General features: G+C 38.4%; 1 protein-coding gene and 1 long non-coding RNA gene across 6 annotated transcripts in view; one reads left to right on the top strand and one right to left on the bottom strand.

The window, feature by feature from the left end:
- The window catches only part of CNOT6L (CCR4-NOT transcription complex subunit 6 like), a 112,311-nt gene extending 88,737 nt beyond the window's left edge, over nucleotides 1-23,574 (bottom strand). The window contains exon 1 of one of the 5 annotated variants that reach the window (XM_081812952.1): nucleotides 23,447-23,574. Coding sequence is in view for 2 of the 5 variants with exons in the window: in XM_081812950.1 (XP_081669076.1) it covers nucleotides 22,335-22,339 (5 nt within the window). In the remaining 3 variants the exon portion in view is untranslated. Of the gene's footprint in view, nucleotides 1-21,983; nucleotides 22,003-22,264; nucleotides 22,492-22,614; nucleotides 22,789-23,446 lie in introns of those variants that run through there. The other 4 variants (XM_081812954.1, XM_081812950.1, XM_081812949.1 and 1 more) reach the window with 4 other exon arrangements.
- On the top strand, nucleotides 22,871-23,873 carry LOC145720276 (uncharacterized). The gene is made up of 2 exons (XR_014143181.1): nucleotides 22,871-23,223; nucleotides 23,477-23,873. It is a non-coding gene; the product is annotated as an uncharacterized LOC145720276 (long non-coding RNA).
- The last annotated feature ends 3,891 nt before the right edge of the window (nucleotides 23,874-27,764 follow it).

Below are 27,764 nucleotides of genomic sequence, written 5' to 3'. Positions count from 1 at the left end.
TGTAATATCAAAACCAGATAGCACATGAACTTTTTTTTTAACTTTAGCAAATCAAATCTATAAATGTATAAAAAGGGTAATACATCATGCCAAGTGGTGATTGTCTCAGGAATACAGGGGCTAACATAAAAAAAAAAAATTCAATATAATCCACTTATATTCAGATTAAAAAGCATTTGGAAAAATCCAACCACCATTCCTATTTAAGAAGAAAGAACTCTCATTTAAATAATAAAAGGAAATGTACTCAGCCTGATAAATGGCATCTATAAAAAAAACTATAGGTCTGATGAGACTTACTTAATAGTTAATCTCTAAATGCTTTCCTGCAAAAATCAGGAACAAGGCAAGGATATCTGCTCTCACTTCTTTTCAACTTTGTACTGAATATTCTAGCCCACACAATTAGACAAGAAAAAAATAAAATAGGCATTGAGCCCAGGAGGAGGAATTAACTCATCTTTGATCTCAGACAACATAATTGTGTATATATACGTAGAAAAGCCTACAGAGACTAGAAAAAAGATGCAAGAACTAACTAATAAGTTATTTAGCAAGGTTGCAGGATACAAGATAAATATATCCCCCCAAAATCTATTTTATTTTTATATACAAGTAATAAGCAATCAGAAACTGATTTGTTTAAGTAGGCTTCACAGAGCCCAACACAGAGAATGAACTCAAGACCCTGAGATCAAGACCTGAGCCGAGATCAAGAGTCTGATGCTTAACCAACTGAGCCACCCAGGTGCCCCAGAAATAAATTTTTAAATACTATTACAGTAGCATCAAAAAGTATACAATACTTGGGGATTAATATAAAAAGAAATGTGGAAAAATCGCATAATGCATAAAACTTGTTAAATCACTAGGCTATACACCTGAAACATAACATTGTGTCAACTATATTCAAATTAAAAAAAAAAGATGTGCAAAACCTTAACACTGAAAACCGTAACACATACTGACAAAAATTAAAAACCTAAATAAATGGAGACATGCATCATCTTCAAAGAACAGAGGATTCAACACTGTTAAGATGTTAATTCTTCCCATATTGATCTACAGATTCAATGTAATAATTTCAATCAAATTCCAGCATGTGATTTTTGTAGAAATTGACAAGCTCATTCTAAAATGTAAATGGAGGGGCGCCTGGTTGGCTCAGTCAATGGAGCACATGACTCTTGACCTCAGGGTCATGAATTCAAGCCCAACATTAGGCTTAGAGATAAAAATCTTAAAAATAAATAAATAAATAATAAAATGTATATGGAAATACAAAGGATCTAGCTTTGAAAAGGAAAAACAAAATTAAAAGCTTACACTACCTGATTTCAAGAGCTATTATAAATAGCACTTGGTAATCATGGCATTGAGATATTAGCAAAAAGATAAACAGATCGAGAGAATAGAGAGTCTAGAAGTAAATTCACATATATAAGGTCAATTAATTTTCAACAAAGGTGCCAAGGCAATTCAATAGGGAAAGGATAATCTTTAATAAATAGTACTGGATCAATTACAGTGCCATATTAAAACAAATAAGCCTCAACCTTTACCCCACACCACATACAAGAATTAACTCAAAAAAAGTAACATGTATTAATTTATATGCCTTATTAATTCACTAGTAATCACAACTATTCTAGGTTGTAGGAGTTTTCATTATCTCTTATTTTGGAGAAGCAAGAGGAACTGTAAATATAAATGCTAAAATTATAAAATATATAAATTATAAAACACGAGAAAATAGTGATCTTAAGTCTGGCAAAGATTTCTTAAATAACAGAAAAGCATAATCCATATAACAAAAAATTGGTAAGTTAACTTTCATCAAAATCAAGAACTTTCCTTCTTTGAAAGGCATCAAAAAAAAAAAAAAAAAAAACCAATCCACAGACTAGGAAAAAAATATTTGCAAATCATACAATACAAAGAATGTGTATCCAGGGGCGCCTGGGTGGGTCAGTCAGTTAAGTGTCTGCCTTTGGCTTAGGTCATGATCCCAGGATCTTGGGATCAAGCCCCAGATGGGCTCCCTGCTCAACGGGGAGTCTGCTTCTCCCTCTCCCCCTGTCACTCCCCCTGCTTGTGCTCTCTCTGGAAAATAAGTAAATAAAATCTTTTTTAAAAATAAAAAACAATGAATATCCAGCATAAACAAAGAACTATTAATAATAAAACTTTTTCAATGGACAAAACATTTTACCATATAGTTCACGAAAGAATATATATGGATGGCAAATAAGGCACATCATAGGATGCTTAATGTGATTAGTCATTAGAGAAATGAAAATTAAACCACAATGAGATACCACCACATACCTACTAGAATGGACAATATTAAAAAGACTGACCAGGTAAGAATGTGGAGCAACTGGAATTCTCGTACACTGAAGATAATGAAAACTAGTACAACTGTGGAAAACAGTTTCACAGTTTCTTAAATAGTTAAATATATATCTATATGACCCAGACATCCACTACTAAATATTTACCCAACAAAAATGAAAACATATGTCCAAAGACTCAATTGATCTCTAATGTTCTTAGTTTTATCAGTAATAGCCCAAAACTGGAAGCAACCCAAATGTCTATCAACAATGCTGGTAGATAAATAAATGTAGTAAATACAACAATGAAATATTACTCAGCAAGAAGGAATTACTTATTGATACACATGAGAACATGGAAAATTTTCAAAATAATTTTGCTGAGTGAAAGAAAACAATTTTTTTTAATCACTACATTGTAAACCTGAAACTACTATAACACAATATGTTACCTACACTGGAATTAAAATTTAGAAAAGAAAACAATTTTAATAATTTCAGAAAACTGATTCTTTAGGCAAATTGATTTTCAAAAAATTGATCTAGAAGCAGGGGAGTTAAGTAATAGGAGGTCCAAACAAGTATTCATTTTAAAATAGTCCACAATTCCTATATTAAGAAGTTGGTAATTCAATTCTCATTTTTCTTCATATGAATAGCCCCCTCAGAAACTGCAAGGATAGATGGGTAGATGATAACATGGCTAGAGACCCAGGAATACCCACAGCCTACTACTATCATACCCTTAACACCCTGAATCCAAGTAACTACACAATGGACTACACAATGACTCAGAAACAGTTCATTTTTCTGACATAGAAACAACAAATTTAACACCTATTACTGTGCAGCTGACTATTCAACAGAGATAATCCAAGAGAAACCATGTCCCCATTTCTCTAATGAATTCTCACACTAGCAGTTCCTTTCTTTCATTTCCTACTTCCTCACTAAAACAAATCCAAATAAATAAGAAAAAATGGTTTGGGGTTTTTTTTTATACTCTTATCCTCCAAATTCACTGTCAGCCTAACTCAAAGAGTATACTCACATCCCTCTTAGAAAACACAGCTGTAAGATATCCAGGTAAGCAAGAAAAAGACCACACAGATGGAGAACAAAGTTTCCACCCTGTTATATACTCAAGATGCTATTATGTAGTCAAGACAGATCTATCCATCTGGCAAGTGTTCAATGATAAACATGGAAAGTCATCTGTCTATTCTCCAGCATTCTCCTTAGCATACTGATCATCAAAGGTCACTGTATCTGACTGCGGCAAATGCTCATTTGAATTTTTTTCCCTACAGTAAACCTACTAAAGTTAAGTGGGAGAAGGAAAAAACAAAAGCAAGAGAACTATATTCACAAGGATGTCTACAATATCAGAAAAATTTACTTCAAACATTCTAAAACTGCTAATCATTAAGAAGTACTGCCCAAAGAAAAGTATTCTCCTAAATCAATTGGCAGTGCAAACTGAAAGATGAGTAAACACGAATCCACAGCATATGTCTTCAAACCTACCAGAAATGAAAATATCTATGCTGCTATAAACAAAGAGTAAATATGTTAAGAGTGAGTATGTTCAGACTCAAGACAAATTGCAAGGGTAGCTGTAAAAAGATCACAGATCACCTAGATAAGCCACATTGTTAAAAAGCAAGCATATCAACAATTGAGAGTTCTTATCAACTTTGACATATCCACTAGAAAAACTGGACTCAGCCAACATGTTTAAATGTGGAAAAAGAAAAAATCCTGAAGTAACATTCTAATACTTCATACAAAATAAAATACTTCACCTTTTTCCTTCTCCTACCTTCCAATTTCAGGCTTTCCCTCTCTACTGAAATATCATCTGTGTATTAACTAAGACTATTAGTTAATAGTCTTAGTGCATCAAGAAAATATGAACACTAATTCAAGAAACTGGTTTCTGTTTTTAGAAAACTGAATCTGATAGTATCAAAAGTTAAGAATCTAATGAATCTCTCCTCATAATGAATAGCTTTTCTAATTATTTTAGCTTTTCTATTTCTTTAGAAAATAATTTAATTAAATCTTGACTGATATGAAAGTCTCCAAGTAACCAAAATAACTATTCCCATACTTTTGACCTAAACAAAATAATACAATGCTTCAGCATTAAATATACTCAGGAAGACATACACTTAAAAGGTGTTAAAACTAGTTTGACATTTCTGAGAACCAGGGTTTACAATTTGGAAAAGCCATTATCTATATGTACAAGATTCCATTAAAAACAGCAGAGTAGGGGTGCCTGGATGGCTCAGTAGTTTAAACATCTGACTCCTGATCTCAGCCCAGATCTTGATCTCAGGGTCCTGAGTTCAAGCCCCACGTTGGGCTCCATGTGGGGCGTGGAGCCTACTGAAATAAAAAGAAAAGAGAAAAAAATAGAGTAAAACAGAAAAACCTTAGTAACCAAACTCTAAAACTTGATAAGGCACAAAGAAAAGCTCCATCCAGGAAGGGTTCCAAGGTGCCAGCATCTTAATTATGAAAGAATTTAAAAGGCAGGGCCAACGCTGACTCACATTGATCCAAAACAGATAGCATCAAACAACAGAGCTAATCCTTAACTTTTTGGCATGAATAAATGCCTAGGAGAGTACCACTCTACTCATACAAATGACTGCCAAGAAAGTGGTGCTTTGTACTAAGCGGAAAAGGTTGGAAGGGAAGGGGTGTCAGCTTTAAAATAGTTCCTAAAATAGTTGCTTTATTAAAAGGATAAAGAATAAGAACTTACAAAGGCTTTCAGTCAAGCTTGGTTCCAGGAAAAGGACACTTTGGCCCTATGTGAAAGCAAAAACCAGCCATTGTAAAACACAGATACCCAGATTTTGTCAGTAATAAGGAAGAGCATTTATTGTTCATCATTTCCCACAAAGGTAGCAGAATCTTTAACTTGGATTCCTACTTTTTTCCTGGCAGGTAGGTAACTCTGCAAAAGCAACAAAAAACAAACTAAATATAAAACTCTTCTGAATTTCAATCCTGCAGTCAAAATGCCAACTTGACAAACTCATCAAAGGTTACAGAGAAACAAATTTCCTGTTTTGTTACTTAAACTCATTACCTTCCTCTTAAGCTAACCAATACAGAATTTCCTTCTTGTTTTGAGGCTGACAAAATGAGGACAGTATACTTGCAACATACTAGGAACAACAGGCAGTTACCCAGAGTCAAGGAATAGAATTTGGTATCATGTTCTAAAACCCAATTACATATAACCCATGTCTATTTTTTCTTCACTTGAGAAAAATCTAAATGAACATTTTTATTAGCAATTTTTAAAACCGTACTTTGAGGTTATTTTATAAAAAGAAGAAAAGAAAGTGTAATGCTTTATAAACATTTGTCAAAATTATTGCATTACAAACATGTCAAAAACCCATTATTTTTAATTATTAGAACTGTGTTCACTGCCCTAAAAACCTTATAGTCTAGGAAAGATAAGAAAAATGTAAACAGTGATTACTGTATTATAAACATTTATGTATCCCCCATCTCTTTCTAAAATACACAAAGGATATATTACACTGTTTACAAATAAGTGTAACTTAATGAAGAATGTGTACAAATTCCATAAAGGGCTACTAAGAAGAATAAAATCCAAATGGAGAGGTAGTTCCTGACCGACCTAATGGATTAACTGTGAAATGTGCTATAAATACTGTAATTCTAACAGTAAAAATGACCGAAACTTGTCTATAACTTATATACACATATACCATATATGTATTAGTATTGCTATCCCTGTCCTCTTACTAGCATCCTAACAATGAAAGAAAAAGGAAGAGAAAAAGGAAGCGTTACAACTATTTTTCAAAGATATAAAAAATGATGGATAATGTCCCATACGCACTATCATCCCTCATGTGTGCTATATGGCTTTACTTAGTCTTCATCCTATTAAAATATGGCTCTCTCTCATCACTCCAATGAAAACTGTTCTTACTAAACATAAATGACAAAAAAAAAAAACCTAAATGACTTCAAGTTTACTAAATCAATTTTCAGTCCCCTTTTTAGTCAGCTCATCCTGTATGATTTCTGATTTTAAAAACTGAGGACCACCCTCTACTTCTTAAAACCTCCCCTCCTTATCTTCTGAATCAATTATAAAGAGGTTGAAGGAAGACAAGAGTTTGAGTGGGAGAGTAAGAAAACATGTACTGAATGTCCGGTCTGTGTCCAGATACTGTGCTCGATGATTTGCACACATTATCACATTGAATGTCACAAAAATTAAAACTACATGTTATTAATTCCCACTTTACCAATGAGGAAGCCGAAGAACAGAGAAGTTGTGAAACATCCAACATCTCACTGTTAATAAGTGACTAGACTGAAATTTGAATACACATGACTCCAACCACAAAATCCAAGATTATTCTACTACACTATGACAAATTTAATTCTAAACATTTATAGAGGAAAATGCAGAATAATAATCTTTTAATCTTGGGAGTGCACAAAACTTTTCTAAACAAGGTAAAGACCATAAGATTTAACGATACAAAAAAATTTAATGTCTATAAGGCAAAGAGCAAAGTCATATAATCAAAAGATCAAGAGGAAATGGGAGCAAAGTCCCTGTAATATTTATAATGGATAATGAGGTAATGTTTCTAAAATATAAACAGCTTTTATAAATCAATAAGAAAAAAAAATGTAAACACCCGAACAGAAAAATTGGGAGTAAAGGTCATGATCAGGCAAATCACAAAAGACTGGCCAAAAAATAGTGAAAAGAAATACAACCCCCTATTAATCAAATAATTGCAAATTTTAAAAACATATGGCTTGGGGCACCTGGGTGGCTCAGACGGTTAAGCGTCTGCCTTTGACTCAGGTCATGATCCCAGGGCCCTGGGATCGAGTCCCACATCAGGCTCCCTGCTCCACAGGGAGCCTGCTTCTCCCTCTGCCTCTCTCTCCCCCTCATGAATAAATAAATAAAATCTTTAATAAAAAAACATATGACTTTATTATCAGAGTGGCAAAGATTAATAATGTGAATAAGAGTTTGGGGAAATAGGCACCCATTACACAGCTGATGTGAATAGAATTTTATACAATTCTAAAGGGTAACCCAACAACATGTATCAAAAATTTTAAATGTGCAATCTTTTTTTTTTTAAAGATTTATTTATTTGAGAGAGCGAGAATGAGAGAGAGAGAGTACATGAGAGGGGGGAGGGTCAGAGGGAGAAGCAGGCTCCTCGCCGAGCAGGGAGCCCAATGCAGGACTCGATCCCGGGAGTCCGGGATCACGACCTGAGCCGAAGGCAGTCGCTTAACCAACTGAGCCACCCAGGTGCCCCTAAATGTGCAATCATTTTAACCCAGCAAGTCCACTTCTAGAAATTTATACTTCAAAAAAGTGTGAAAGGGGGAACCTAGGTACTTAGTGAGTTGAGCATCTGACTCTTGATTTGGGCTCAGGTCATGATCTCAGGGTCATGAGATCAAGGCCACATCGGGCTCCCCACTCCGTGCGGAGGCTGCTTAAGATTCTCTCTCCCTTTCCCTCTGAGGCCCCCGTCTCTTAAAAATAAATAACTAAGGGTGCCTGGGTGGCTCAGATGGTTAAGCGTCTGCCTTCGGCTCAGGTCATGATCCCAGCGTCCTGGGATCAAGTCCCACATCGGGCTCCCTGCTTCTTGGGAGCCTGCTTCTCCCTCTGCCTCTCTCTCTCTCTCTCTCTGTCTCTCATGAATAAATAATCTTTAAAAAAAAAATTATAAAAATAAATAACTAAGTGTGAAGTGTACGTATGAATCTTTTCCCTGCATTACTGTTGATAATTGTCCAAGATTAGGAAATAAATTGCCAATCGGTAAGGGACTGAATTATAGGACATCAATAAAATGAATTACAATTCAGCCATTAGAAAGAATAATGTGTGCAAATGTAAAATGCTGCCTCTGCTGTGAGAAAGTCTGTCAGTTTTCAAAGAATTAAAACAGAACTGCCATATGATCCAATTATTACGCTCTCAGGTATATACCCAAGAGAACTGAAAACATATGTCCACACAAAAATGTGTACGTGAATGTTCACAGCAGGATTATTTATAATAGCCAAAAAGTGGAAATTACCCAAATATCTAACAGCTGATGAACAGATGAACACAATATGATATACCCATATGACGGCATATTACTCAGCCATAAGTAATAAAGTACTATTACATGCTACAACATGAAATAATCTTAAAAACATTGCACTAAGTGAAAGAAGCCAAACACAAAAAGTCACATATTGTATGATTCCATTTATATTTAATGCCTGGAACAGGCAAATCTATGAGAGGAAAAGCAGGCTGGTGGTTGCCAGCAGATGAAGAAATAGGCAAATTAGAATTGCTAATAAGGATAAGGTTTCTTTTAAGGGTGATGGAAATGTTCTAGAATTAATAGTGATGGTTCACAACACAGTGAAATACTAAAACCACTAAGTGTATACGTTAAAACAGTGATTTTTGTATTATGGTGATCTCACTTTTTAAAAAATGCTATCAATTTTTACAAGCATGAGGCATATCTACTGATGGAAAAAATGACCATAATATGCTGTTGAATCAGAAGACAAATGTAAAAAATAGTATATAGAATCATTCTATTTATATATGTTTATGTGGTTATATATACACATATTGCCCAGAAACACACAATTGTTCACTACTACTAACAGTCTTGATCTCTATGAGACAGGATGACCAGGAAATTATGCTCTTCAGTATTTTTTTATATAAGGAACATGTATTTCCAAAAGCAGACATGAAAAAATATTGCCATGTGAAAAAAAAAAAAAGGACAGTACTATGACAAAAATACACAAAATAGATGGAAACCAGGAAATAATACAAGCAAAGATTACTAACCTGGGGTCCATAAACCTCAGGAAATCTATAAATTTGCATAGGAAAAAAATTACATCACCACCTTCACTAATGTCTAATGAAAATTTAGTACCTCTTTCAATTAGAACTAAAACACCTACCATGATACTAGCAGTAACTGTGATTTTGGTCATTAACACAAGTTATATTTTCATATCACATTATAGTTGTTACAGATATCTCAAAATATCATCTGTATGTACCACAACTTCAAAATTATGATAATTATTATACTCACTACTAGATCTTGTAATTTAAGTGTATTAATAAGAGGCACATTATTAATATATCACAAATTTGTTTCTATATATTTTAGTATTTTAATGTAACAAGTTCCTTTTTAACCTTATTTTCTTTCATTCACTTAAAATCATTATTCTAAAAAGGCTCCAGCCTTCTCCAGTCTGCCAAAGGGTCGACAGCACCAAACATCCACCTATATCCAAATATACCAGTCATCCATTAGAGGCAGGAAGGGACACCAATCATGAGGATATTCTAATTATTCAGGCATAAAGCAATCAGGGCCTAAATCCAGGGAAAAAACAAAATCATTCCAATTTTAATCAATTTGTCTAACACAGAATCCATAATTTTCCTCCCCAAATTATTTCCCCCTCCTTCTGATTTCTCAGTCATCTCTGACTTCTTCCTTCATATTTAATCACCAATGTCACTTTATTAAAAGCTCTAGCTATCCCAACTGACACAGATTTCTTGACTTACCACTTCATATTTTAACTCTTTAAAAAAGAGCCTCCCTCCTTCTATTCTGATCTCAACTGATTCTGCATACCTCAAGCAGATAATCTTCTTAAATAATTATTCCAGGGGCGCCTGGGTGGCTCAGATGGTTAGGCGTCTGCCTTCGGCTTGGGTCATGGTCCCAGGGTCCTGGGATTGAGCCCCACATTGGGCTCCTGGCTCAGCAGGGAGTGTGCTTCTCCCTCTCCCTCTGCCTCTCCCCCTGCTCATGCTCTCTCTCTCTAGCTCTGTGTCTCAAATGAATAAAATCTTTAAAAATAGTAATAATTATTATTCCAAACTGCCACCAACCTGCTCAAAAGCACTCAATGCTACCAATGTGTTTAACAGTCATATTGGTAATTGTGAGATTCTAGAACCCTATTTGCAGTTACTATTAATCAAAAGTAATATATTGCTATGTCCTATAAAGTATCATTTAAAACAACATTATAACAAAATTCAGGCATTAATAAGAGAACCTCAATTTATAGATGTAAAAAACCTCTTGGCTGCTCTAGAGTTGAACATAGGATAAAACTAAAATTCTTGGGTGTCTGGGTGGCTCAGTTGTTTACACGACTGCCTTCGGCTCAGTCATGATCCTGGAGTCCCGGGATCGAGTCCCGCATCGGGCTCCCTGCTCAGCGGGGAGTCTGCTTCTCCCTCTGACTCTCCCCCCTCTCATGCTATCATTCTCTCTCTCAATAAATAAATAAAAATCTTTAAAAAAAAAAAACAACACTAAAATTCTTTACCTAGGCATTCAAACCCCTCCCTAATAATCATGTTCCAATTTGCCTTACCAGCCTCCTTGTTGTCACTGAACCTCTGGAAGTTAACCAGAAATTAACTAAATTTCCCTCTCAAACTTGAACCTGGACTTGCCTTTCTGTTACTACATATTTGTTGATGTCATTTCTACCATTTGCAATGCCATTTGATTATTCATTCATTTAGTAAACAGTAACTAAGCCCCTAATATATACTAAACACTCAGTACACTGATACACAGTAGGGGTTTAACCCCCTACAAACAACTTGGGCTACAAAGTGAGGTATCTCTGCCCTTAAAAACTCACAGTTTAATGGAAAAGTAGAAATAGAAACCAGGTAAATACAAGACAATATGGTAAATGTTATGAAAAAAGAAAGCACAAGATGCTAGGGAAGCAGAGAAAGAACATAAAACAAAGACTGGAAGTATCATCAGGCAAGATTTCTCAGAGTAGGAACAAGCTAAGGTGAATTATTTAAAAAGTCAATGCGGCCATCAAGTGTAAAGTATTGTAGGCACATACAAACCATAAACCAAGCTATAAGTTACTCAGTATGACAAGTCTAGGGAATATGTTCAGGAGAGGGGAGTAATAAAATGATAAAACTGGAGAAGTACACAAGGACAAGATCATGATGGGTCTTACACATATCCTATGAAATCTCCACTTCCTTCTAAAGAAAATAAGCAGCAGCAGGATATCCTGGAAAGTACACAGGTTTAGGAATTCCAATGACCTAAATCTGAATTTGAGCTGTCATTTCCTTGTTATGTGAGTTTCATCAAATTTGCCTCTCTGAGCTTCAGTATCCTCAACTATAAAATAGGGATTAATAATATCAATTTTGCCAGGATTCTAACAAGAATTCATGTAAATCTCCTAAGAGAGGTCAGCAAATTACAGCTTGGCTTGCCAGCAATTAATGGTTTTACATTTTTAAAGGATTAAAAAAAATAAAAACTACAACAAAAAAAGAATACAGGACAGAGATCTTAATGTGACCCACAAAGCCAAAATATTTACTATGTAAGGACCTTTACATAAAACACCAACTCCTGCCCTCAGCACACAGTATGCAACCAAAAAATAGTAACTATTACTATTATTGAAGGATTTTAAAAAGAGAACTTAAACAGTGTCAAATGAATTTTGCAAGGATTTCTCTGGTGACAATTTATACAAAGGAACAGAAGTTAAAGAAGCAATAATGGATGCTGCAGTGTTCCACTACCTTTTCCTTTCCTTCCTTCTCCTAACCATAAAGGAGAGATCAACTTCTACCTCCTCTTTATCCTTGTAGATTACAAACTGGTATGTACTCTATGTTATAGCACTTAATGGTCTTTGTCAGTTAGCATATTCTGCTTACACTTGCTATTTATCAGGGCTTAAATCCCTTATATGTATAAGTAGTGTAAGAGTAAGTATTCTGGAGTCAAACAGATCCTACTCTAAATACTGATTTCACCAACATTTAAGACTTGTTATTAACTTGTATGGATCCTAATAATAAGAAACAGTACTGGCTAACTTATATTGAGTTCCAGGTTTTGTTTTTTACTATGGATGTGCCACATACTACTGTTCTAAGCACTTTATAGATATACTTGATTTAATCTTCACAACAACCTTGCAAGATAAGAACTATTATCATCTCCCTATTACAGATGAGGAAACTGAAATATGGTGTAGGGAGTTTCCCCAAGAGCTAGGAAGTGAAGGATCCAAGGGCTCACATTATTAACCACCTACAGAATGAGAATCATACTCTACTTCACAGGATTTTCATGAAAACTAGTTTAGATTACTATTTAAAGGGAAGGGGATGGCTTTTCACAGTCCTTAGTTCTCAGCAGTCCAATAAATACCTGTTCCATTTCCTAGTAAAAAAGATTACATTCCAAACTTTTTATTGCCCAGAACCCTGAATACAATAGCTGGTAGCCAGCAAAAACTTAGTATTTATTAAGTGAGATATACTTTAAAGTGATTAAAATTCTTTTTTGTTTGTTGTTTTGTTTTTTTTTTTAAAGATTTTATTTATTTATTCATGAGAGATAGAGAGAGAGAGGCAGAGGCAGAGGGAGAAGCAGGCTCCCCGCGGAGCAGGGAGCCCGATGCGGGACTCGATCCCAGGAGCCTGGGATCATGACCTGAGCTGAAGGCAGACGCTTAACTGACTGAGCCATCCAGGCGTCCCAAAGTGATTAAAATTCTTGTACTGTTTCAAGATCATATTCTGTATATTCATGATATATTATTTCATAAATTACAGAAGACTGCACTGACATGAACCTACAGCAGAACATACTCTTGCCTGTTTCTTGGTTTTAAATTTAAAGATGATCAGACAGCAACGAATATATACATAAAGATCTCAAGAAAGTCTTTGTATAAAGAGACATTACAGTTAGTATAGCCTATATTTAGTTCTATTCTCTTAGTAGTATTTGTAACTGGTATTATATAACTCTGATCTATGTTACTCATTTAGGGAATCTAAGCAATGTGGGAAGAGAAAAAGATTCTAAACTCTAAGATTACAGAGAGGTTCTCTCTGCAAAAAATGAATATAAGATAAAGTGTTGTAACTTCTACTTTGTGTCACAAATTAGTGTTACTAATTTCTACTGTTAATAAACAATATGAAAGCCCCAAAATACCTGGCATCTATTCAGTATGAATGAGTCCCTCACAGAGCAAAGTGAACTACTTATTTCTTCAAAAAAATTAAAAATAGGTTTTTATCTGTAATGAGATTTTAATGTGGTCTGAAAAAAAAATGAAATGTATCCTGCTACAAAAGAGAATACAGAACAAAAAATCTATTACCACTTAATAATTTTGACTTGTAAACAGGAAGATCCTGGCTAATCCAAAGTTATTTAACTTCTGCGATGTATAACATGGGACAGAAATAAGTCTTTTTTAAATATTTATCTAATCAGAATGTAGCTGCATGGACACACAATTGAAGTTCCAAAAACTAAAGGGTAATAATCACCACATCAAATGAAACATAACCTTACTTTGCAGAACAAAATTTCCTAAGAAAGCTATCAAGTTTTTTAGAAAACTTATAAAAACAAAACCATTCACGCTGAAATATTTTGGGAAAAAATCAGTTAACAACCAGGTTCAAAGTAAATATGGAATTCTTCATTAAATATACCCTCGATAATCACAAAAATGTGTTCCCATCTTTTTAATCCTATGGTTAGCTCTTCATTTATGGTTTAGTATTCTGCTTAACTGTGTCCCCCTCCGAACTAGCTATCAATGTAATCAGAAAAGAAACCCTCACACTGTTTTTATTAAACGTTTTTTGAAGAGAAACAATATTCTCCACTACTCAAGAAAGCTGAATTATTCAGAAAATCCTCAGTAAAGGATTAAGGGCCCTCCAAATGTGTATATGGATCAATGGGAAGGCAACTAGAGAACATATAAGGAGTACGGAGGGGAGGAAATAAGGGAGAGGGAAAAGAGGGTGGTGAAAGCCAGCTCCTCTTTCTCAAACAAGTTAAGCATTATTACCTGCCTCTCAATACTGGACACAGTATCTTCACTTTTGTAATCCATATTTCATACTTCCCTCAAAACTCAACCCTAACACCCCAGAACCCCTTCATGAGAGAAACACTCAACAAACTAGAAATAGAACTTCCTCAACCTAACAAAGAGTATCTATGAAAACCCCACAGCTAACAACATACTTAATAGTGGAAGATGAATGCTTTCCCCCAAGATCAGGAAGAAGACATGATTATCTGTTCTTGACACTTCTTTTCAACAATGTACTGGAGGTTTCAGCCAAGACAATTAGACAAGAAAATGAAATAAAATGCATCCAGATTGGAAAAGAAGTAAAAACTATCTTTACCAGTGACACGACCCTTGTTATAGAGAAAATGCTATGTAATGAACTAAAATAGTATTAGACCTGATAAATTCAGCAAGGTTGCAAGACACAAGATCAAGAGACAAAAATCAATTGTATTTTTATATACTTGCAATGAACCCCCCAAAAATTAAAAAAACAATTCCATTTATAATAGCATCTAAAAGAATAAAATATTTAGGAATAAATGCAGTAACTTAGACTCTGAAAACTGAAAAATACTGTTGGGAAAAAAATCAAAGAAAATCTAAATAAATGGAAAAGACTTAGTATTGTTAAAATGGCAATGCTCCCCAAATTATCTACAGATTTAACACAATTCCTATCAAAATTCCAGCCGGCTTCATTGTAGAAATTGACAAGGTGATCCTGAAATTCATATGGAAACAGGAAATACCCCAAATAGCCAAAACAATCTTGAAAAAGAACAAATTTGGAGGACTTCCCCTTCTCAATAATAAAGCTAGAGTGGTCAAGACAGTACTTGGTATAAGGAAAATCAAATAGATCAATGGAATTAAACTAAGTCCAGAAATAAACCTTCATGTTTATAGTTAACGGATTTTCCAGAGGCATGACAAAACAATTAAATGGGCAAAGAACAGTCTTTTCCACAAATGGTACTGGGACAACTAGGTATCTGCATGCAAAAAACATAATGTTAGACTAGACTCCCTACATCAGGTCATATGCAGAAATTAACTCAAAATGGATCATAAATCTAAGTGCTAAAACTAAAAAACTCTTAGCACAAAAGAGAAGGATAAATCTCCATGACCTTAGATTAGTAAATAATTTTCTTAGATAGGACACCAAAAGCACAAGCAACAAAAAATTAAACTTTCATCAAAATTTAAAACTTTTATTCTTTAAAAGACATCATCAGGGCAGTGAGAGGATAACTCACCAAGTTGGGGGGAAATATTTGTATCTATAATATACAAAAGACTCTTACGACTCAGTGATCAAAAGATAAATAACAACTTAAAAATGGGCAAAGGATCTGAATACATACCTCTCAGAAAATATATATACAAATGGCCAATAAACAAATGAAAAGACACTCAGCATCGTTAGGGAAATGCAAATCAAAACTGCAATGAGATAACTAACACTCACTAGGAGAGCTATGATCAGCTATGATCAAAAAGATAGTAACAAATGCTGGCAAGGATGTGGAGAAACTGGAGCCCTCATACACTGCTGGCAGGGATGTGCAATGGTGAGGGTGCTTTGGAAAACAGAAGTTCCTCAAAAGTTTAAATACAGAGGCACCATGGGGCATACCTGGCTGGCTTGGTCGGTAGAGCATGCAACTCTTGATCTCAAGGTTTTGAGTTCGAGCCCCACACTGGGTGCAGAGTCTACTTAAAAAATAAAAGCTTAGGGGCGCCTGGGTGGCTCAGTCGTTAAGTGTCTGCCTTCGGCTCAGGTCATGATCCCAGGGTCCTGGGATCGAGTCCCACATCGGGTTTCCTGCTCGGCAGGAAGCCTGCTTCTCCCTCTCCCACTCCCCCTGCTTGTGTTCCTGCTCTCGCTATCTCTCTCTCTGTCAAATAAATAAATAAAATCTTAAAAAAAATTAAAAATAAAAAATAAAAGCTTTAAAAAATAAAGAAAGAGAAAATAAACACAGAGGCATACAATCCAGCAATTTTACTCCTAGGCATATACCCAAGAGAACTGAAACTATGTACACAAAAACTTGTATATGAATGTTCATAATTGAATTACTTATAATAGCCAAAAAGTAGAAATAACCCAAATGTCCATTAGCTGATAAACAAAATGTAGTATATATGCATACGATAGCATATTATGCAGCCATAAAAAGAATGAAGTACAACATGGATGAAACCTTGAAAATGGGGTAAGTGAAACAAGCCTGTAATAAAAGACCACATATTACATTAAGATTCCATTTGTATGAAATGTTCAGAAAAGGCAAATATAGTCAGAAAGCAGATCAGTGATTGCCTAGAAGTAAGGGTATGGGAGTATGGGGGGGGGTACTCTTAAAGGATATAGGATTTATATCTCAGGTGATATAAATGTTCTAAAATTATGATGCTGGCTGCACAACTGTGAATATACCAAACACCAGAGTTACATATTTTAAATGGGCTACTTCTATGGTAAGTGAATTCTATCTCAAAAAAACTGTTACCAAAAAAACCCTCCCAATTTTTTAAGTAGTCCCTGACCCACCCACCATTCCATTTCACGTTACTCCCTCAGAATGTCTGCAAACAGCTTATACTGTAGTGACTTGGGTTTGTTCATTCATTGTTTTGAAATAATTAAATTATATGTTTTATCTCCTTTCCTCATAACCTACATGCTTTGCAAGGGTTTCTTCTACTTCTTTCATACTTTAGAACCAAGTATAATAATGGGTAAGAATGGGCCCTCAAATAAGGGCTGGAATTTTCAAAATGCAAAATATTAAAAATATATACCATGGAGTAGTTAACAAGACTACTCAGAAGACTTCCTTTAGGGGTGCCTGGGTGGCTCAGTCCTTAAGCGTCTTGCCTTCAGCTCAGGTCATGGTCCCAGGGTCCTGGGATCGAGCCCCGCATCGCATGCATTGGGCTCCCTGCTCGGCGGGAGGCCTGCTTCTCCCTCTCCCACTCCCTCTACTTGTGTTCCCTCTCTCACTGTCTTTCTGTCAAATAAATAAAAATCTTAAAAAAAAAAAAAAAAAAGACTTCCTTTGGAGGAATACAGATATATATAAAATTCCTCAGATCCTTAACCCAACTGTTCAGAATAAAAATAAGTGGAGAACATAGAGATAAGGTTTCACATTACAATAATCCTAGGTAATGAAAGAGTAAGTTATGATTTAATTAAAATTAAAGTTGCCCAGAGATAAAATTCATTTAATATATTAGAGGCTCACTGTTAGTGCAGTTAAAGAAAGTTATAGTATTTTCATCATGAAACATGAGCACAAGTTATTAATTAAACCTTTGTTGTTTATTTGATGATTTTATTGTTGAGTGAAGTCTCACATATATTAATTGAAATGACTTTAGAATTACAAAAACAGCAACAGCAAACAAGAAAACACAGTAAGGTCCACCTAAATATTTCCTTAAAGTATAAAATAATAATAATATTTTATCCTAAAGAGAGAGTGAAAATTCAAAACTGTGTTTCCCATGGAACTGTAACACAGAAACTGAAATTCAAAGTCAACTGATTTCAAATTACAAAGAGAAAAACTCAAACAGCCGAAGCCCAGTAGACCACAATGACAGTTGATAACTAGATAGTAAAGGAGAGACCTACTAAAGGTTGTAAAATCCAATTGTTACGTTCTCTGTAAAATTTGTATCTTTAAATAGCTAGATTCCACTTGTCGTTCAAACTCCTCATAGGAGAGAGCTCTTCCTCCTCTTGTGGCTTTAACTCCTTCCTTCTCTCACCACCCCCCCCACCTCACCACCCCAATTTTACTCTTTGAAGATGGAAAGCAATTTTTAAGTATTATAACTCACCTTTTTGACATAATTTCATAAATACATGCTACCATCTAAAACAACATCATGAAATGCCCCAAGCTGTCCACCATCTGGGGACTACATTCCCATCCCCCTTGCATTCAAATAAGGCTCTGTGACAAATTCTCACCAGTCCAATGTGGGCAGATGTTTGTCACTTTAAGTCTGAGAGTTCTTAAGAAATGGCCTGTAAGTAACACACAAGGCTCCAAAGCCCTAAAGAATGCTAGAGCCATAGATGTTAAGGAGTGTGGGTCCCTCAAATACCACATGGAGGAAAGCCACAAGCCTGCTAACCAGGAGCACCTGCACAGAACTGTTACATGTGAGCAAAATACAAACTTACATGTGTTAAGCCACTGAAATTCTGGTGTACTTATTACCCTAATTAGCATTATCCAAAGTAATACATGCACAAAGTCTTAAGTATTTCAATTCCCCCCAAAGACATTTGTAAGGGATACTTTGGAAAGATTGTTTAAAAGCCCTTTAAGTAACATTAAATTTTAAAATCTAAACAATTTTCCACCTTAATTTTGTTGTAACATAATTACTTTAAACAATGATAGCATGAGCAGTTCCACTGTTAATAAATTTTACTGTCTACATGTCTTAATATTTTATTTTAGTTCAGTATATTTTCATGATTACAAAGAAATGTTTTCCTCAATTTTCCCAAATTAAAAAATTATGAAGTGTTTTAAAACACTGTAATTCATAATGTCTAATTTGTAATATCTAATATCTACTTAAAGGCAAAATTCATTCCTATTATATTGTTCTTAAAGTATTAAAAATTATCCATAATTTCTGTGTATTTCTTTATTTTATTATCATCTATAATTCTTAAGGTAAGAATTCTTCCTTTAAATATAACCATATGGGCGCCTGGGTGGCTCAGTTGGTTAAGCGACTGCCTTCGGCTCAGGTCATGATCCTGGAGTCCCTGGATCGAGTCCCGCATCGGGCTCCCTGCTCTGCGGGGAGCCTACTTCTCCCTCTGACCCTCCCCACTCTCATGCGCTCTCTCTCTCATTCTCTCTCTGTCAAATAAATAAATAAAATCTTAAAATAAATAAATAAATAAATAAATAAATAAATAAAACATATGGCAGATAACTCTGTTCACTGTAAATGTACACATACCCATAAGACACACACTTAAACAAAACCATGACATTTTGCATTCTAAAAAAGTTCTCCCTGTGCTTCACAAAAGTGTTAAAATTTTAGTGCTTTACAGGTTTTTTTTTTAAAGTTTAACATTGCTGATATAAATAAAAATAAGGCCTAACTGGGAAACCTGGCATTAGTAAACAGATAGTACAAACTTAACCCAATGAAACTCCTCCACATTCTCTTCACCCTCCCTTCACGAAAAAAAAAATCCTTTAACCTCTCCATTGCCTTTAAGTTCCATATCATTTTTTCCCACAATACAATTAAAATTAAATGAACAGCACATTTACTACTCCACACAGAATAAAAATGGAAAACTATTGAAAGCTGACTGAGGATTTTTCCTTAAACCATTCAGGAAAATATTCCAAGAGGTTTTTGTTTTCCAAATCAGTCAACATGAACTAAAAGAGTTACACAGCAATTTTGGGGGCACTATTCTTTGTGAATCTATAAAGGTAAACTAAACCATTTTAATGCTTGATTGTATTGGAACATATATGTGCTATATATAGTGTGAACAATTTTTTCCAGGGCTAGACAGAATTCATAAAGAGCAGTGAAACTGAGATGCCTATTCAAAAATATGGGGGTAAAAATGTATGACTAGATAGTCTCTATAAACTAATATACTAGGCCACTTTAATGACAGTCTCATTTCTAGGAAAGACATAAAATACAACTTAAAACTGTTTATATATACCTTATGTATTATCAAAAGACTTTGAAATGTTCTATTGTCTTGATTTTTAACCTACAGTTACATAATACTGCTCTCAATTATCAAATGGGTATTTGTACTTTTTTTTTTAAGATTTTATTTATTTTTTGACAGAGAGGGAGACAGCGAGAGAGGGAACACAAGCGGGGGGAGGGGGGAGTGGGAGAGGGAGAAGCAGGCTTCCCGCTGAGCAGGGAGCCCGACGCGGGGCTCGATCCCAGGACCCTGGGATCATGACCTGAGCCGAAGGCAGACGCTTAACGACTGAGCCACCCAGGTGCCCTGGGTATTTGTACTTCTATACATGTTTTTCAGTGACCACAATCAGGGCTGCAGGAGGAGGAATATTTAACTAAGCATCTACTATGTGCCAAACATGTTTTCTCATTCTACCCCCAGGTCAATCTTACTATAAATGTATTATCTGCTTGTTACAAATGAGAAAATTGAGGTTTATAGACATTAGGTAACTTGCTAAGGTCAAACAGCTAAGAAAAATGGCCCAGCCAGAGTTCTGAGGTCTGTAAAACAAGTCCTTTTTTTCCACTAAACTACTTATGTTGTTTTTCCAGCAGTGGTCATAGAGAACAGCTCTCCACTCCTATTCTTCCCTCCACTCTTGTTCCCAGTGAACAGCCTGGAACATTTCTTTGTGAGACCAGGTTTAGAAACAGAGCTATCTGGCCATTATACAGAGCATGGTCTGCAAAGATCCAATCTGTATCATGACTTTTTCCATACGGTTTTAGCTAGATGAGCTTAGTACTAAATGCAAACGGAAAGAGGGTGGAGTAAAGTAGATGAGCAAATAATTATCCAAATACCATTTATATTTGGGTCTACAATGCACTGTACACCTATTGGCAGCTTTATCTTTATAGTTCCGTTTTGCTTAGACTACTCTCAAAATAGCTTTCCAGGAGCACACACTGGGTAGACAATAAAGGCTACTTGATCTAGGTTTTGGAGATTCTGAGCGAAAACTTGTTTGTTTGTACGTGACTATCCTGATTGACAATTAAGATAAGTAGAGGCAATACGGTAGTAAAATGTAGTACGGTGCTTCCAACGTGTACAAACGGCTCCGCTAAACTCCCTGAACACAATCCATCTAAACAGCTAAATAGGCCGAGTTAAGGACGATGACAGCTACAGTAACTTCCTCTTCCTCACCGACCTCCTCAGCTCGGCGCGTACACGCCTTTCCCCCTAGGAGGCAGGATAAAACAATTTCAAATGCACAAAATCGATCCAATCCCACCAACACCACAGGACAGGGAAGCCAGGCTCCATTTCTTCCCCCGCCTCTCAAGAAAAATGTTATCTTAAAAATTGCACACGTATTATCCAAGAGAAAATACTTGCAACGAAAACTGAAAACGTGTACTTAGTCTCTCCACCCAGCCTTCAGGGAAAGATGAAGGGAAGGGATCTCAACACCGCGTATTCCCGAGATTTTACTGCTTTGATTCACTTTCCCTCAGGTCCCACCGCCGGCTAGGGGAAGAGCTTGCAGTTCGAACGCCAAAATCTGCCTTCGCCTCTCCTCAGCAGACGCGGAGGCGGCCGAGGCGACGGCAATCCGCGCGTCCCGCCTCCGACCCTCACCTGCCCAGGCCCGAGGCAGCGCCCTGGGCCCCCGCGGGCCCGGCGTCCCGGGAGGCGTCCCGGGAGGCGTCCGAGGAGAGCGGCGGGAGGCTGGCGCGCTGGCTGGCGGGCGCCGAGGCGGTTAGGCCGCGCTGCAGGCCGGCGCGCTTCCTGCCGGGCCCCGAGAACAGCGGCGCGGCCCCGACCCGCGGCTCTCCCGGCCTGGCTGCTGTGCGCGTGCCGCACACACACTACCCTCCCCGGCCGGGCCGAAGCCGAGCAGCTCTCACCTGCGAGGCACCGGAGCCTCGGCCACAAAAGGGGGGGGGGACACGCCACTCGGGGGGTCCCAGACACACGAAATCCGCCCCCAGAGTCCCGGGCCCTGGGCGCGGACCCCCCCAACACACACACACACACACACACACCCCGGAACCTTCGCCGCCTCCGACAGCGACGCGGGTCAGCCCCACAGCCGACACACACCCACTCGCTCTGGGTCCTCAGGCCGCCTGCCCGCCCGCCAGAGTCCCAACTCGCACACCCACACGCACATTTGTCCCTCTCCCACCTCATTTCCCCGGGGACGCGCTCCTCTTGCCACCACTCTCGATCTACTCGGAGGCACAAAAACACTCTACCTCATTCTCTTCCTCTGGCCCAGGAGAGGCAACAGCAGCCATTTCCCCGCGGCAGGGGAAACACACACACACAAACACGCGCGCGCGCGCACCAGGCCCCCACAGATGCTTCCCCTCCGAAGCCGCAGACGCAAACACAAACACCCACGGGCGGGCCTCGCTCCCGCCCGCCCCGAAGGGAAGCCGCCGCGACAGGCAGGGCCCGCACCCCGCTCGCGGGCGGACGGGCGCGCAAGGCGCCCGGGCCTGGGGTCGCGGAGGGCCTGCGCCCCCTCCTCACCTGCATTCAGCGCGCCGGGGTCCGGGCGGCGACGGCGGCGGCGGCGGCGGGGCGGCTGCTGCTGGTGCTGGTGCTGCGGCGGCGGGGGAGGCGGCGGCGGCGGTGGCGGCGGGGCTGAGGGCAGCAAAGACATGCAGGCAGCCCGCCGGGGGGAGAGGCACCGGCCGGAGGGGACGCGGGGCGGGCGGGCCGGGCCGGGCCGCCTGAGGAACAGCAGAGGCAGCGGCGAAGAGGACGGCTGACGGGAGCGAGGAGACGGACTGGGGGCGGGGAGGGGGACGAGGGCCGCGCCGCCGGGTTTCAGGGACGGTGACCCTGGGCGCTCAGGAGAGGCCCCGCGGCCGCCGACGCGAAAGCCCCCTGCCGGAGGAAGCTACGCCCCCGCAGCCTCCGAAGCCGCGGCTATTACTCCGAGAGCCGCGCAGAGCCTGGCCTTGGCCTTGGCCTCCTGGCACTGGGGCTGCCGCCGCTGCGGGGGTTGCTGCTGCGCCTGCTGCTGCTGCCGGGCCCAAGGCTGCTGCACAGAAACGCCAGCTTTCGGTGCCTTCGCTCTCGCTCACACACGTTCACACCCCCGAAGGCCGGGGGAGAGGCGTCCGCGCGATATCGGTATTGAGATTAATAACAAGGTGCAGAGAGTGCGAGAAGGAGGAGGGTTGATTGACGTGGAGGGGCTGGCGAGAGTCAGTCACTCCCCTGCGCGGGGGTGGGGGGGAGGAGGCGGAGCTCCAGCTCCGCGACTCGGCCCCGCCCCCTGGTCAGGGCGTTTGGTCTTGGAGCGCGTGCGCGCGTGGCTGCCAGGAGTCTTACCCATTTTCTCCTTTACCCTTACCGCTTTTTTGCTCTCTTTTCTTGGCTTCAGTGACGAGCAGAGCTGGGAAGACTGGTAGGGTATCAAAAATCCACGTCCACAAAGCCGTGGTGGGGAAGAGACTGGCGAACCCTCCTCACCCTGTGTTCGTGCCTGGACTCGGAGCTGTTTACTGCATGCTCGCCAGAGGCTGCCTGACTGCGAAGCTGAGCGCTGGTCTGGGTAGCTAATGAGACGCCAGGTGAGGTGAAGTGACGAAGGAGAGGTTTCCTGACATCTTCGATGGGTTTTTTTGTGGGTTTTTTTTTTACATAAAACATCTGTAAGTTGTGTCGCGAAAGGTAAATAAAAGAACCTGTGACGCTCTGCGTTAATCCCCTTCCTATTTATTTGGTAATTCTCCCCTCTCGCGATAGAATTACGTTTGTTTGGCAGTGCCCCCCCCCCACGAATGAAAACATCAAAACGGAAACGAGAAAGATTAATGTTTACTTGGTGAATGTGGCCTTGACATTTTAAGTTTCTGGGGTTTAATTATGTTTTTGTGGATCAGCTTCTGCTTTTTACCACCGGTAGTCCAAAAATTATACCAGCTCTAGAGCAGAATACTGCTGTTGCTTGCAGTTTTGCACAATCTCTCGATGCATGCTCCGGGCTTGCGTATTTAAACAAGCAGCATAAGGGTATATTAGCAGCGTAGAGTATTTTTTCCCCCCACAGGGGTGTTGTTCAGCATACTAAGTATGTTGTGTTGGTTGCAATTAATTAGGCCTTTATTATTGAATGCCAAAGGCCTTCATTACCTCGGGGGGTGGGGGGCGGCGGGCGGGGAAGGTGTGGTACATACAAATCATCATTTAGCCAGAACTGGTCGGATATGGAGTCCACCATTGCAAAAGAACAATTGCACCACTTTCATTTTTGTCACCAGAAACTGAGTGAGTGAGTGAAGAAGCCCCTTAAGATATAGAAGACTGTGGGCTACTTTGTTTTCCAACTGTGTTGTTTCTTTTTTTTTTTCCGTGTGAAGTTTCTATTTCCCTCTCTAGCACCCCCATTCCAGCCTCTGTAATAGGTGTCAAATGGCCTAATCCTGGAGGAAGCCTCACTCATTCCCAACTATCTTCACTCTAGGCTGACATATATGAATAGTGATCTCTAACTTTGTAAGTAACAAAGAAACGAGGCACTTCAGGAGCCCAGACTAGTAAACCTGCCTGAATGGCCTTTTGCCACAGCATTTCTATTTGGCACACACTCTTCCCCCAAGGAGAAATACTACCAACTGCTGAAGAAAAGAGGAAAATAAACACCTGAAAAATATAAATGTGCTGATGGCATATCCTCAAAAGATTTAAGCTTCTTAAAATACCTATAGATAAATAAATTCCTAGCTATTCGTTTATATATATTAAACAAACATCTATGGAGGGGATATTATGTTCCAGACATTGTATTTAGCCTCAGAAACACAAAGATAAGCATATATAGTCCCTATTCTTATGTAGCTCACAATGGTTGTAGGGGAAACAGACTCTAAACAGGAAATTCTCACAGAACAACCAGAAATGAAATTATGAAAGGTAACACAAAATTAATAGTCACAACAATACCCAGGAGGATAAGGCTGATAGCACTGGCATTTTTACTGGAACCATATGCTATCTCTCTCTGCTATCACTCTCACAGGCTGACTAGCAAGTAGCGACTGGGGTGAGGAAAGAGGGGATAGCCTTTGCAGATGTTAAGGAAGCACTAATAAATGGTGTGGTTTGCTAGTCTTGAAACTCAGGTTTATATGGGGAATGTTCATTGTTGGTCTCTGAATTTTATATAGTAAATGATCACAATCCACTGAATAATTGTAATTGTGACATTCGGAGTTAAGAATAGTAGGTGGGTTTGTTTGGTTTTTTTTTAATTAAAAAAAACCAATCGAATGCAGGTTAAGTTTAAATAACCTCTACTCTCAGGAATGTTCTCTCTATACCATAGCAAATGTATTGACTCACCGAAAACAAAAGGAAAGCAAAACTTTTATATATTAATAAAAATAACTATATCATCCCAAAAACAGATTGTTTTTCTCATTTGCTATGAGATTGAGATCAGAGAAATAATTTTCCAAATAGTTGGCATTGTATAGATGCTGAGAAATTAAATCATCATTGATACTAAAAAACTCCTAAGATTCCAATTAAAAATACATTGCAATAACAACAAAACATTAGCACTTAAGCCATTTTTAAAAAGCAGTTTTATAGTAGATCAAAGTTTGCAACAGAATGGTAACCTGTTTTGATGTCTCATTACATGGGAATTTTTCATGTTTGTCAGACATTGCAATTTTTTATTAAGATTAAAAATAACACAATAGAAAAGTCTCTCTTTTAAAAAAAGTGATTTATCCCACTGAAAGCTTCTGGCTTAAGTAAGGCCTTTTTGACCAAGTTGGTAATAGCAGCACTGTGTAGGTACAATTTGTTCTGAAACAACACTTACGTTTATTTGCATTGTTACAGAATTGTTCATTCCTTCCCAATTAAAAAAAAAGTACTTGATGTTCTAGTGACCACCTGTGTCTTTTCCAAATTAGCAATTAATATTTGATCTGAGTATATCTGATCTCCATGTTTTTTCTGTCAGTAGCATAGGTAACTGGACCTATAAGATCCCTGAGAACTATGTTCTTTTATCTGTTTTCTGAAATTCCGTTGAACAGTTTGCTCAAAAGGCAAAGGTTTAAAGTTTTTTATTTAAGAACATCATTACTATTTGATAAAGAACTAAATTTGGCTTTACTGATTTCAATACACTTATATTAGTAGCTACATAATTTTTCAAGAAAAGTATCACATTTATTTAGTAAGATGTAATTGGTAAAATAATTAAATGTAATTTTACCTGATACTCAGTACAACTTTTAAACAAGTATTAATCAAGATGATCTTGAATTTTTACTTCCCAGACCTCCGGACAGGGCATCCAAACTATATTCCAGTGACATATTCTACCCTTTACTGAACCACATTCCTCTCCATATTCCCATCTTAACTCATCTTATTCCTCTTCTGTCTCCCTGTATCCTCATTACTTTATTTCTAATATTTTTTGAGCTACCATCTACCATGGGTATATTCATCCAAGAAAGGTGTCTTTACTCACTGCCTCTGCCCCTCTCCAGGTCCACCAACTCTCTCTGTCCATGAACCTCCCCTTTATTCCTTTCTCTAGAATGACTATGGATGACACCAAGGACCATCACGCCACCCTGGCCAAAGATGAACATTTTCCACCATTATATAGTGTGCCATATGATATGTTAGTCCTAGATAAAATGGCAAAGCAGGCAAAGTTCATCTTGGTGCCCTCCTGCCTTCTCTTTCTTTCTATACTTCCCATCTCAAGTTCCTTGATCCCTGAATATTCAGAATCTCCACCCCAGCCCCATCAACATCAGCACCACTCTTTCTAGTACTTCGCTTATTCCAGAAATTTTCTAATTAAGCACTACCACCATCAGTAAATATCTAGTACTTCAGTTTATCAAGGACTTGCAGGCACCTGGCATGCTATCCAATCAATACAATCAATTATTTTAATGCTATATTCCAAGGATCCTCATGGGGTTTTGAAAGGTATACTCCAGAAACCACCTAGGGTACAGAGGGGACCAGGTAGGTGGGACTTCAACTAGAAAGTTTCTGTTTTACATATTGACCATCTATTTGTCTCCCTGGTAACTTTCCTTTTCCTACAGACAATATTCCTTTCTTTTGGAGAAACTATTCCTGCCTGTTCTATAAACAGGTGACTTTAGTGGCAGCTGCAGCTCAGTCCCCCAACTTCTTGGCTGCAGAGTGGGCATGTGACTCAAGCCAAAGCAAGCAGAGCTCTTTCCCAGGAGGTGTTCAGGTGGAAATAAGGAAAGAAGGGCTGTCCCACTACAGTGGTAGTCTGAGGAAAGAAGGGAGTCTTGATAATGGCAAGTGGCCACATACTGCTTTTGTGGAATGAAGCCATTACACAGAAATGAAAGTAGAGCAAGTCCTAGTGGTGCACCAGTCTGAGGTGCCAGTCACCCATGGGATCCAGCTGCACCTTTTCACATAGTACGCTTAACTAGTCAATCCTCTTCTACTTCTAGACTGACGAGTCAGACCTCAAAACCAAAACACCCTGACTAATACATTGTGTCTCTGCATGAAAGTTCTTTCAAAGAAGGCTAACTGCTGCTAAATAAGTTTGAAAGTCACTGAACTAAACTATAATAAGACATTATTATTGGTTGAATCATAGTCTACCAAACGTTGAAGGTCACCTTGTCCTAATTCCTCAT

Source organism: Leptonychotes weddellii, chromosome 2, assembly GCF_054177405.1.
Source record: "Leptonychotes weddellii isolate Sample4059 chromosome 2, ASM5417740v2, whole genome shotgun sequence".
NCBI lineage: Eukaryota > Metazoa > Chordata > Mammalia > Carnivora > Phocidae > Leptonychotes > Leptonychotes weddellii.
The sequence above is the reverse complement of the archived record's forward strand: the minus strand, read 5'-3'. Positions and strand labels throughout refer to the sequence as shown.